This window comes from Mytilus trossulus, chromosome 8 (assembly GCF_036588685.1).
Source record: "Mytilus trossulus isolate FHL-02 chromosome 8, PNRI_Mtr1.1.1.hap1, whole genome shotgun sequence".
Taxonomy (NCBI): Eukaryota; Metazoa; Mollusca; class Bivalvia; order Mytilida; family Mytilidae; genus Mytilus; species Mytilus trossulus.
The window spans coordinates 59,904,214-59,918,173 of NC_086380.1; the positions used below are offsets into that span (position 1 = coordinate 59,904,214).

Consider the following 13,960-nt stretch of genomic DNA (forward strand, 5'->3'; position numbering starts at 1 on the left):
AATTTGTATACATGTATATGCTACCTAGCTGCAAATTTCCTATAATTTCTATTTAAAAATGGTCAGAAAACAAACACCAAGTATGGTCAGAATTAAATGAATTTTAAAAAAGAACAATATTGAGGACAAATGCAATATGTTACCACAGGATTGTCAATAAAAGCAGCACCTCTCATAATGTTTTTATATACACTCAATACTTCCCCCTCAAAAATTCTAAGCAAATATGTAAAACATTAAACTTATAGCATCTTTCGAACTGAAAATCTTGATTACCGGGTAATAATATCTGAAAGACTTTTAAAGATATTTAAAATACTTTAAATTTTTTATAAAGTAAAAATACTTAATTTTTAGTCAAAATATCTTAAATGTCATGATGTTTTGTGAAACTTAAAAATAAAAAAGTTAACCTTTTTTTCCCCTAGAATTTTATTATTTGCATTTGACTAAATTTTTCATACAATATTACATATATTTTATTACATCTTCTGAATGTAAACTGTTGGCAAGACTTGAGAAAATCAATTGAATTGACATTAGTTTCTTATTTGACAAACTACCTAAATATTACACTAGCCCTGGCATAATTTACAATGTAACAAAATATACATTGTTGTTGAATACGGAATTAAGTCCCCTGAATACATCAAAAATATAATATAAAATAAAAAAATGATTTATACGACTAGCATATTAAAGTGTTTTGTACCATGTAAATACTGTGGCCATACAAAATAAATATTCTGTCAGCTCTTTGTCCTTAATATTTCTTTTTTTGGTAACTCTAGTTTATACGTATCACACATGCTGTGCAATAATTGAACCTTAGAAAAATTGTCTGTTTCAAAGACACATTCTTTGGTTATACATAGAAACCATAAAAAACCAAAATACAGAATTATAAAATAAACACAATACTATTAGTTTAATCATACCATCTTAAATTGTCAGTTTTTGACAAGAAATGATAAAAAGAGTTATGGATGACAATTCAGGTAAACATTGTTATCACCATTTTTATATAAATTGTATTGATATGAAAACAATTTTTGAATAATTTTTACATATTATAAATAACAAAACATTAGTACTTGGTTAAATCTTTTTGTTTTTTGTTTCAACGTTGTTTTTTTTTTTTTAAATAAATTGAAATACAAGGAAAGTCTAAAAGACACTTTATGGGGACCATATCAGCTGTTTAACAGAAAATTTATTGTGAATGACCAATAACAAATAATATTCTAACAATTTTCTTCAATTTCCCCCTTGGGAACCTTTCACATATCAGTAGAATGTCCGTCTACTCCCTTTGTCCCAAGGTCACCTTCACCTACATCTAAGGTACTGTCGATACATAAATCTGATTTATCTCCCTTAGCATTGGTTTTATCGTAGGTGTGTGCGTTGACCTCCTCTACCTCTGGTTCTAGGACCTCTATTAGATAACTGATGGTTTTACTTCTTATGTAACTGTATGTGTTGTCAAAACGTACCACATCTGTAAAATAAGGTCAAACTATAGCTTAAACTGGTGTAAATTAAAAAAGAAGTTTCATAAAAAAGAAAAGACATAAAATTTATGACTTTTGTAAGATGGACAGGTGGCTACGGGTATTTAACTTCAAGTGGCAAATTAAATACATATTCAGAATAAGAACATGACAATGCAATATGAATAAAAACCCTGCTGGGCCTGAATTTTAACATGCTTATTGACAAGGTAACAGTCAGTAGGAAGACATGGTATCTAAAACCTCTTTCTTCATTAAGTTATGTTTTAGTAAATTTACAGAGGGTAAAATGTTTTTATACCAACTTACAAGCCCCAGCTTCTTTAACAGCCACACTACCGTCTTCTGGTACAAGATGGCTGTCAACTCTTTCTGAGTGGACCACAGGTATCATCTTTCCAGCATGCTGTTTCTCATCCTTCTTTGTTTTCTTATACACTCCAAATCCTAAATCATACCCTTCTGTCGTAAACTGCCATCTGGTGTATCAAATAAAGATAAGATTCCAAGATTATGTTATAATGGCTTCATTATTTTAAAATCAGTTGTACTTTATTTCATGATTTGGTTGCTAAAGGTAGACCCCAACTATCTTTTTTTAAATGTATCAATTTTCCTGGAGCTTAGTTGTGCCAGGAATTATCAATAGTATTCAATTGTCATGTTGAATTTTCTCTTTGAGAAAAAGATTGCAACAAAAGACACCAAATAAACAGAAAAATTTCCTATCTTGCATGTCAGTGTTCGAGAATAATTATTTGTTAAATTCATAATCTGGCTAAGATCAACATGAAATTGTCACTAAGTTAAAAGCTGTGTATAACTGTACAGAGAAATAAATAAGGGACAAAAAATAACTGAACTTTTATAATAATAAAATAAAATTGAGAATGGAAATGAAGAATATGTCAAAGAGACAACAATCTGACCAAAGAGCAGATAAAAGACAATTACACACAGGTACATTGATCTTAGACCAGAATATTGATCTCCTTGACATTTTCATATACTTGAAATTCAGAAATTATTGCATGCATTTTTTATTGCGATTTTGTCATTTTAGATTCAAATGCAATTTTAATTTTTACGATTTTTGGAAAAACCCTGCATTTATTCATATAAAATATTTTAAAATCCAGTTAAAATTATTGCGTTTACAACTCTGTCACAATTTTCACAATAAGGAAAACCTCACAATAATTTCTGAATTTACAGTATACATATTTTAGCCAAAACATTCAAAGCAAGAGATGTATCCCTTGTTCTGACAAACCTCCAATATAAGTTTAAGTTGAACAATGATTTTTTCAAAATATTTCTCTGGTCCAGCTGACTTTGATATAAGGAGAGTTGACTGTATTATATTTATTACATTGTAATTGTTCAGAAAGTTAACCTTGGCTACTAAATGTAATATTATTATAACCGGAGAGCACATATCTACTCTACAAATTCATATCGTCACCACCAGGATTTGAACCACGGTCATCTGCGTGACAGCCAGTGCGTTAACCCACTGAGCCAAAGAATCAATTCCCTAGCTCAGTTGATTAGGACTGGCTTTATATGTTCTACCTGTACTAAGGGGAAGCAAACCCACTACATTATATTTTTACCTTATACAGCTTCCTGCTGTTTTCACATCAACATCCACCTGTAGAGAAGACCCTCGTTTAACATTAACTGTAGTAAAGTTCTCCATTTCCTCTGAGGCTATCTTTAGATAATATTCCTTAGGTATCTCTCCTCCAAGAGTAATCTGTAAATAAACTGTTTATTATTTTAATTCTCCAAAGTTTGAGATAAAGCATTTATCTTATATAATATTTATAAACTTTTCCTTCTGAAGCTACTAGCTTGTCTGAGATGGCTTTTTGTAGTTGGAGTAGAGTGAGAACCAGATGTTATAATAAGCTACCATCATTGAAATAGTTTTAAAAAATAGTGATGAACTTATAATCCATGTTCATTCAAACTGGAAGATTATCCCCCTTTGATGAGATTGTAGCAACAACAAAAAAAAAACATCTTACCTATTATATATGAATAATCTAAAAGAAATGGTGTAAATTATATAATGATCATATCAGACAGGCTGTCATGTTTTGGAATACCATATGCATCCATACTTGAGGTACTGTGGATTCATTAATATTTGTTGGAAACCAATTTTCGTGGATTTCGTGGAAACAGGTGAACCACGAATTCAAATGTTCAACAAAAAACACATTTTCAATAAGTCTTGTATACATAGGTTGGCAAAACCACGAAATTAAATATCCACGAATATGCAAGTTTTCAGCATTCCACAAAAATTGATACCCACGAAAATAAATGAATCCACAGTAGCCCAAGAGGTCTTTTGAGTGTTTGGGTTGATGTCTCGTTGAAGTAATCCCCAAATCTCCTGTTAATTACATGGCAAGGTTAAAAAAAAAAGTAAAATATTAAATCATTCAGCTAGACTATTTCATATTACTATGAAATTATTATTATTATTCAATTGATAACAATATCCGTGGGTTTTGTGGATACGGATGAATCAAGAATTCTTTTGCTCAAGAATTTACAAATTTGTGCTTTTTATATATGTATGCAACTTACAATAGGCAAAACAAAAATATCAAATATCAACGAAAATGCAAGTTTTCCTCAAATCATTAAAAAAATTGATAACCAAAAAATTAAATGAATCTCTAATTACAATGTAAAACATTCCATTGTATCAATGGCTATTCCTCAAAAAAAAATGTATGGGGGTTGAAAGGCACATTGTATTAATAATACATGGGTGATGGATATCAGAGCAACTTTTCATACTGTAATCCACTATTACAATATAATTACAATTGTCTGGGTGGCGGGTGCTTCCAAAAACTGCCTTCCAACCCCCCCCCCCCCCTACATTTTTTTCTGGAATAGCCCCAATGAGAAAACTGACCTTAGAAGGACATTTAGGATCTCCATCTTTATCGGTCAACGATCCACCCCAGTAAACAGGCAACTGGTCAGCATCTATACACTTTAATAACTCACTTTTGTAGTTAGCTGTAGACAAAAAAATAGGTGAAATATCAATGAGACATCCTAGTAAAAGATTATTGTAACAAAACATCATGTAACAAAATATAATATACAATGTGAAACAACAAGGCTCTTGGTACTGGAAACATATCAAGCTCATTAAAGTAGTGAAGCAGTCTCTTAATTTAAGTGTTGTTGTTAATTCGTTATAACTGCTTTCACATCTTCTGTTTTTATAGTAATAACCCTGCATTCCCTAGGTATTAACTTTAGTGATTCTTTCATTCTGAAGATTTACCAGATATTGATTCAATGTCATTTGTAAAATATTACATAGATTAAGAATAATCCATCTTTTAAACATCTGTATCCTATCAGAATGGCTAGTAGTAAAACATTAGTAGACATTTTACTTTTTTTTTTATCTTTAGGTAAATGTTTTAAAAATTCTTTCAATGTAAATATTTTATACTAGAAAATAGACATTGATATCTATATGAAAAGTATGCTATTATCAAGTACAAAATCAAAGTGGTTACCATTGTTATCTATCTTTCTTTAGTTTGTGAGGGATAAGTATAGATTATCGGAGTCTACACATTGATATCGTGAAATATCAGCTGCGAGCCACAATGTGAACCTTTTTGACAAGTGAGCGTAGCGAACAAGCTAAAGAGTTTCACATTGTGTTGATTGGCTGATATTTTACGATATCTATACGTAGAAAACCAGATTCTCTGTTTATCTTTCTATTAATAGTCTATTTCCTTTCCGTAGACAGTTTTACGCTTCACGAAAGCAAGCTTGATTATGTCCCTTCTTGCATTGTGATGTCGCTGATAATTTCTCCTCTCACAATGTGACGTCACTGATAATGCCTGGTCTTGTTTTGAAGTCTTGATATGATAATTACTTAGTGACAGAGCAGAGTGATATAGGTGTAGGGGAGGACAATAATGCTACTTACTTCCAAATATTCTAATCTTGTTAACAGTATCCTCCGAGAGGATTGGTCGTATCAATTTATAAACAACAGGAAAAAATCTTGGTGCTGAAAGAAAGTCAAAGATAGCGATACTGTAACAGAAAACAAAAGTAATTTATATAACAGCAAAACAGTTAATCCCTTAGAGACAATGTACATTTTTTTTTAATACAAATCTATACAAGATATCTATATTTCTATATTCCAGAAATTGTTATTTTTGGCTCCTGTACACATTATACAACTAATCGCTATTTATTCCATTCAGGAAAAGTTCTAAAACTACAAAACTTTTTTCATCTAGTTGAAGCTATCTGGGACCCTGTTTAAACAATTCACCATGCATGATACTGTTTAATGAGACCTGTTTAAACTACTGTAAATACTTCAAACAAAATATTTTTTACTTCAATTTTAATTTCTAAAAAATTAGATCATACTGATTACTCTATCAAGGTTTCTTGATGATTGCTTTTTAAAGTTATTCCTCCCTCAGCTCACTACTGGAGACCTCTATTTTCAGCGGCCTTACCCAAACAGGAAGTTGTATAAATGACTGATTTTTCCTGGATTGGACTAAATAGCGATATTAGGTGTATTAATACAGGAGGTGGTATGAATAGAGCAGTTATAAGTGTTCTTATGTATCTTGTTAACTTTTTTTTTTAATATGAATATAAATTTTGATACAAAATAAATAGGAAAAAAAAAGCTTGCTAACTTCGTTACACAAAATCACTATTTTATTATGATATATAAAGCACTGTTTAACTTTATATTTGACCAAGATTAATTAATTATGCTTAATTAAATCACTTTTTAAAAGAGTCTTACTAAAAATGAAAATTGTATAACCCGAGCCTAAACATATATGAATAGGGATTTGCAAAATTAGTGAAATATAGCCACTGTGCAAGTGTGTGGATAATAGACACTGTGCAAGAGTGTGAAATGTAGCTACCCAAGAAAAGCTATTATGTTCATTTAATTTGCTGCTTCATAATCTAAAGTTCTATGGATAAATTCATTGTTTATACCTCAAAATGAAAATAATATCTCATTGTTTGACGTTATTAGCCAAGCCTGGTGTTTTTATGTACGATTTTGAAAATATTACCCAGATTGCATCCGATTCTGAAACAGTAAAGTGATCACACATAGTAATACTAGCAACTAATTGCAACTTGAATCTTATTGCCGAATAGGAGCAAACAGGGACATATAATTTTGTCTCACCATTAATTACAAAGCAAGTCTTGAGGTGTTCTGGGAAATTATCCTCGAATATTAGTAGAAATTGGATCACAGCATCAAGTCCTTGAAAAATTCAATGCAAAACAGAATAAAGTTATAATCAACTAAAAATATTAAAACAATGTCGTTTCTTACCATTTATAATAAAGGCAATCTTCAGAGCTTCTGGATAATTGTCTTCAAACATTTCTAGAAATTTAACCACTGTGTCCATTCCTTTATGCAAAAGTCAACAATTATATAATAAGCATAATAAAACTAAAGTTTGTCAAATATTGTATTCTCACACATTATTTTGTTTTGTCATTGGTAAAAATAAAATGTTTAACCAAGCTTTGTGAGATTTAAGGTTTTACAAGAGATTTCAGGTTTTCAAAATCTTCAATCTCCTTATGCATAAAAACCATGCTGTAGCTACTCTACATGTTAATCTCCAACATAGTCCCCTATCAGTTAAACATTCAGTTTGATGAAACAATATTATCTAACTTGATCTATAACTCATCATGGTGTAAACTACATAAAATAACAAACAAACCTACCACTAAATTCTTCAAACAATTTATTAAAGAAAAGGAAAAACATCCACAATGACATTTATTTTAATACGATTGTCTTTTACAAATCTGTTAAAAAAAATAGTCATTTGCATATGAATAGAAATCTAGTACCGGGTAATTTTAGAATTTCATCAAAAATTAGTTCAAGAGAAAGGGCTTTTACTGAATAAGTAGATAGTGAAAATTGAACTTCACATATTACTTTTCATGATAAAACAATACACCAAATATCAAATCAATATCTTCAAGCATGATGAAAAAAAGTTTGGAAAACCTAAAGTCCCTTGACTTGGAATAAATACTGTTTGATTCTTAGTTCCATCTGGCTATAAATATCATTTTATTAATTTCATGCCTTTTTTTTTAACTCTCTGGTGAAATAATTCAATTTTTATGAAAATTACAGGTATGCAGAATAATTGTACCAAATAATTATATCAATTATCATAGCTTATATATAGCTAGCTTATATTACCAGGTTTCCATAGATGTTTCATGCCAAAGTTTTCAAGGTCATATATTATAATTATCTGGTCAACTCTCTTCCCAAGCTGCAAAATAATAAAGTTATTTTATTATTGTGTCACATACAGATTGGAACATTATACAATGGCATAATCAAAATATACATTAAAACAATCAGTACCCTGCCATAAGATTGGCTTATAAATGAGACACACATCTGAAAAACATTTCACATTTAAATATGTGTAAATATAACATTTCCTAAAATTTGTTGTTTGTACAATTTCAAAAAGATTTATCATTCAAATAACTAAAATTCAATTAAACATATATTATTATTCCTTAAATTATGGCAAGGGAGACAACTGGAATGGGGAGTTTTCATTTTTATATTGAAAGTAATTGATACTTTTTGATAGGCGACATCACCTCGTGTGTACTATATTTTTACCTTTTTAGTCTGAAGTTTCATAAGCTGCTGCACATATTCTGCATTTTTTATTTCTTTATAGATGACATCTTTTTTCTTAGCTGACCTCAACAATCCTGTTACAATAAAAATCAGGTTGTCATAAAATAGGGAAAAATATGACATTAGTTTGTATCTTTTTATATTCTAAATCAGAGACGGATCCAGCCATTTTAAAAAGCCTGAGTAAATAGGGGGGTTCCATCCATATGCTCCCATTTAAATGCATTGGTTGTCCAAAACAAGGGGGGTCGAACCCCCAGACCCCCCCCCCCCCCAGTGGGATCCCCTACTGTAAATTCTACTTTGAAGTCAAAACTGGAGGTTAAAAAATAATGAAAAACAATGGCTTTTTTATATTTTGTACCAAGCTTCGATGGCATCATATAGTGGTGTAAGTAGTTGATCTACAGAAATCACTAGCTAGCTGTTAACTCTATGTCTAGCTGTTAACTCTATGTTGTTCATTCAAAACCTTGCTAGGGAGGTGTTTTTGATGCAAATAGTAATTTACATTTAGGGTCAGCTGGTTTCCTTCTTTTTTTTGTATAAATGTGAATGGAAATAGAACATTCTGTTTCCTTGTAATAGGAACATGCAAATTAACAAACCATTGTATATAGGTACCATGATCCATCTTTTCTAATTGTCATTAATTTAGAATGTAACATTTACCTATCGGTAGTAACAAAATACCTCTTCTTCAATATTACCTTTTGGGTCAATATTTCCGATGGGATCTATCCAAACTGGGCTTCCATCTTTGTCAAATCCACAATGGCCCCCTGGGTAATAATTCTCAATAACATCAGGAGTTTTTTGTCTCAATATATTGTCTATATCTTCTTCCTTCCTCCATATCAAGTGCTGTAAAATATTGGAGGGAACATCTCAAACAGCTAAATATGGAAAATTGTGCATTTGGTGGTTGGATCGAAATATTGGAAAACCGCTTTCTATTAATGACTTAATATTTATAAAAGAAGTGGCTGAATTAAAGATGCTGACCAATAGACAATGATATACTGATTTTAAATTTTAGTTTCTTCTGTATAATTCAGAGTTTAGTATGATGTCGGCCCATTATCACTGAACTAGTAACATATTTGTTTAGGGGCCAGCCGAAGGACTCCTCCGGGTGCAGAGTTTCTCGTTGCATTGAATACCCATTGGTGGCCTTCAGCTGTTGTCTGCTTTGTGGTCAGGTTGTTGTCTCTTTGACACATTCCCCATTTCTATTCTCAATTTTATGTGAAAGTAATTTTGGCAGTACTCTTTACTTTATTATGCTTTATTATGTTAAGTCTACTTTACAACGATATAATTTTCAAACTAACTTGATGCAGGTAAAAAAAGGATCCAAGTCTACATATTCCCGACAATTTATATTCCTGTTATTTATCCTAGCAAAAGTTGCGAAAATAAGTTGTTTTACAGCATCACAAGTACTTTTTCCAAGCATAATTTGGGTCAACATGGTCAAGTAGTTTTCGCAAATATTTGAAAGTAATTGAATATGACAGTTGTTATCCATTTGTTTGATGTGTTTGAGCTTTTAATATTGCCATTTGATTAGGGACTTTCCGTTTTAAATTTTCCTCTGAGTTCAGTATTTTTGTGATTTTATTAGATTTTTTTTAACACACATCAAATTATTTTAATATAATACCTTTCTGAGCATATCTTCTGATTTCTTGAGGTCAAAATTTCTGGCTGAAAATAAAAATTCAGTTTTTAAAGACTTTAAAGACTAAGGTTGTATGTTGTACATAGATATAATCACAAGTAAGACTATCTTTTAATGATGAACATGATTAAGATATGAAGATTGGTATTTTGGAAAGTTATAAACATGATAAAAATTAAATTCATTCCCTTTGGTGGAATAAAATTGAAACTAGATGTGTCAAAGCCACACAAATGGCCCTGTCTCAAAAAGTTCAAAAATTTGCAATTTCAATAACACATGTGAACACAAGCATGATGGTAGTCTAACATATCAAAAATTAGCTCAAAATCTGGATGTGTATAGAAAAAAAGTCTGTAATCTGTGATTTTCAATTATTTTCAAAGTAGTAAACTCTTAATTTTGGCAAAAATTAGCTGAGTGGAACAAAACTTAAACTTGATCTGTAACTCATCATGAGTTACTCACATACCAAATATCAGCCCAATATCTGTAAGCATTTAGAAAAAAAGTCTGTATGACTGGGATTTTCAACAATTTTCGTTGCGGGGCCATAAAAAGATCTGCTATGTTGCATGTCTATTTAAATTCAATCATGAATGAAGGATAACATAAGAGTTAAGGTTATATTTATGAATTTTGAACACCAGCATTATCTCAATATAAAATTTTAAGGTCAGGGATTTTTTATATGAATTCCTTTATTAAAATTGGAAGGCAATAATAATAGTCATTGTGACTTTGTTTTCAAATGATATTTTAAGTCCAAATAAAATGCAACATCTTTGAGAGAGTGTGGTCATGGTGGTCTCCTTGTCATAATGTTACAATTAAACCCAATATTTCTTAAATTAAAACAAAAGAAAAACTGGAATCAAATCAGAACTCTTTGTTTTAGCATCAATATGTATTTATAAAACTTGAAAAATTCCTTCTTCGTAGTTTCATATATAGTAATTTAAAAAGATTTGGCCAAATTATTTTTTTAATTGAGGCTTGGAATGTGCTTTGGTCAATGCTGTTGGTTATAGATTAGACCATAAATGATTCAGACTTCGATGTACAGTAGTTGTCGTCTGTTTATGTAGTTCATACATGTTTTTCGTTTAACGTTTTTATATAGCAAAAATGTATAGATTAGACTGTTGGTTTTCCCATTTGAATGGTTTTACACAAGTAATTTTTGGGGCCTTTATGGCTTGCTGTTAGGTGTGAGCCAAGGCTACGTGTTGATGGCCGTACGTACCTTTACCTACAATGGTTTGCTTTTACTTGGATGGAGAGTTGGCACTCATACCACATCTTCCTATATCGATTTTACGTACACTCAGGAGACTACTATACTTATACAAGTTAATTTTATTTACTAATTTAAGTTAAAAAAAATACACATAAAAAATTATAAGTAAATAAATAATGTTTGAATAATCTCCCCTTTACTTTCTCAAAAATTTACTTGTATAAGTAAGTTTTTCTTACAATCCCACAAAAATCCTTTAGTTTTGAGATGTAAAATCATGCCTCTAATGCTTTTTCCCAGGTTTGCTCAATTTTTTTTTTATTATAGTTCAATGTTTCATCTCATTAATTCAGCAAAGAAACTGATTGAGCAAAGATCTTGTATATTTGGCAAGGCCTTCAAAAATTGCTCCTTTGGGACTTGTAAATGAGCATGCACAGTGTTATGAAGATAACAGACAAAAGGGATTCTCATTGTCCATGAAATTACACTTAAATGATTAGTAAAGACATCTGCAAAGGGTAAACAATTTAAAATTATACATGTTATATTAGAGCAAAGAAAACTTAAGAATACAAGAAAAAAAGAAAGGATGACTTGTTTACTTATACATGTTTAAAAATCTGAATGTCTAAAGAACATAACTAAGCCATTTTTTTTTTACCTATACAAGTAAATAAAATTCACTTACAAGTATAAGTATCCTACAAATTTAATTATATGTGTATATTTTTTTACTTCTCCAAGTAAATAAAATTAACTTGAATAAGTAGTACCCATGACTGCCATATATATATACACCTTATTGCTATTTGTATGCAATTACCAGTATAAATCATGGAGAAAACCTCTTTAATCACAATCATGTATGACAATGCAAAAGTATTGTTATGAGGTCAATAGTTTAAGAGGTCAAAATCTTGGGTCAAGTGTTGCAGATTTCTTAGTCATACTCAGATTTGTAGAACAACATTCACAATTTCTTTTTAACTTACCACGAAGCCATCGTAAGAGGTAGTGGTCATCATGCTCAGGTTCCAGTACATCTTTCACATTTTCTCTGAACTGTAATATAGAATCAGTATGATCGGCAATGTTAAAATGGTAACCAGTTGTCTGATAACATAAATTGGTTGAGTACATCTTTATGAATTTCCAGGAACACGATTTACAATGTTAATGTCATTTTTACATATACATGTATGAATGATCTATCCAATAAGTCTATATTGTTTTGAGTTATTTAATTTTCAGGATGACAAAACAGAATGCTGTTTTTACAATCAGCCAGGTTGAAAATAATGATAACCACAAAGTACACTAAGTTGAGCACTCTCGGAATTCTGTAGTTCTTTCCTTTGAATTTTATATTTAAATGAATTATCCAATTAAAATATATCAGAGATATATTCTTTGAACTACGATGATATGCATTAAAGGTTTAATGATATAACTCCAAACAGAACCTTCCAATCAATTTTTTCAAAAATTCATAAACACTATTATTGAAATATGCTCAACCCACACATATAATATATATATTATAATATATCATATATTTTTTTTATTTCAGAAATGATATTATAACAGAAGGTGATATGACACAATTCATTCAATTTATAAGAATAATTGTCATAAAAAATATGCCATTTCAAACCACTTACATCAAGAGATAATTAAGTGGAATTTTTAACATGGGTGTATATACTTTTAAACTGAATTGAAATGTATACTGACATAAGGAAATATTAAATCTATACTTAATAAGGAAATACATAAAATAAGGCCAAACAATTTTTTTCAGAAGAAATTGAACTTTCCCCTCTGCTTTTTGAAAAGTTTAAAGGCTTGACATCCACTAGATAGATAAAAGATAAACGCATTTTGTGTTTCTGAAAGATAAAAGGATTTTGTGTTTCTGAAAGATAAAATCATTTATGGAATTTGATAGGCATTTTTTAGGCAACATAGTTTGTTTTAGTCACCTTCTGTAGGTATATATACAGAAACAAAATTCCCCTTAAAATCCCCAAAAAGATTTTTTATTTATCTTTCTGAAACACAAGATGCATTTGAATTTCATATGTTTAGTGGATGCCAGGCCTTAAAACTTACCAAACAGCACAGGGAAAAGTTCAATTTCTTCTGAAAAAAATTGTTTAGCAACTTTTTTTTTATTTGGCCATTATTAATTTCACTATTTAGGTATTGATTTATCCCAACTGCACAGGTTGGTCTGTAAACAGAGTAGTTTATGTGCAAACTTCATAGAACCTTATCCTAAGGGTCATACGTCCCTTTTTGACAAAAATGAAGCGAAGTATTGTGTCCCAACTGTTTCAGAGTTTGGTTTTTGAGGTGAAAATACAATTTTGAGGTGAAAATACAGTCATATTTTCAATTTTTTATCATGGGTCTTGACTTCATGCACTGATTCATAATTATTCAAAACAACTCACTGAAAAAAAATCAAACTGAACCTATTTTTTTCAGCTTCAAACTTTATCATGTTTATTCTGTACTATAGATGCGGATGTTAAACTAAAAAAAAAGGGTTTGGTACCAAGGGCAATTATGATCACTTTGACATGAATTTTACTCTATGACAATTGTGAAATAACCTTTTGAAGTGTTGTACTTTGCTTTTCACTTAGATCATCCACAAAACCACTCATAATTTCCTGCTATAAAATATAGTTTTGAACTTTAAACATTGACCTGTTTGTTGTGTTGTAAAAACGAAAGTGAAAGTAGGTGGCTTA

The 13,960-nt window shown here is 30.3% G+C and overlaps 1 protein-coding gene across 2 annotated transcripts; it reads right to left on the reverse strand.

Moving 5' to 3' along the window:
* Nucleotides 1-1,128: 1,128 nt before the first annotated feature.
* On the reverse strand, nt 1,129-13,959 carry LOC134681218 (SEC14-like protein 2). 2 transcript variants are annotated; one of them, XM_063540730.1, is made up of 12 exons: nt 13,820-13,959; nt 12,194-12,263; nt 9,941-9,984; nt 8,985-9,138; nt 8,254-8,348; nt 7,813-7,888; nt 6,913-6,993; nt 5,506-5,589; nt 4,456-4,562; nt 3,131-3,273; nt 1,824-1,993; nt 1,129-1,501 (listed from the first exon to the last, which is right to left on the reverse strand). In XM_063540730.1, the coding sequence occupies exons 1-12, from the start codon at nt 13,871-13,873 to the stop codon at nt 1,281-1,283; spliced, it is 1,299 nt and encodes a 432-aa protein (XP_063396800.1). In that variant the 5' UTR covers nt 13,874-13,959; the 3' UTR covers nt 1,129-1,280. The 2 variants fall into 2 exon arrangements, with proteins under 2 accessions (XP_063396800.1, XP_063396801.1); XM_063540731.1 differs by lacking the exon at nt 6,913-6,993 and adding an exon at nt 6,760-6,840 and having other exon boundaries at nt 13,820-13,953.
* Between the last annotated feature and the right edge of the window lies 1 nt (nt 13,960).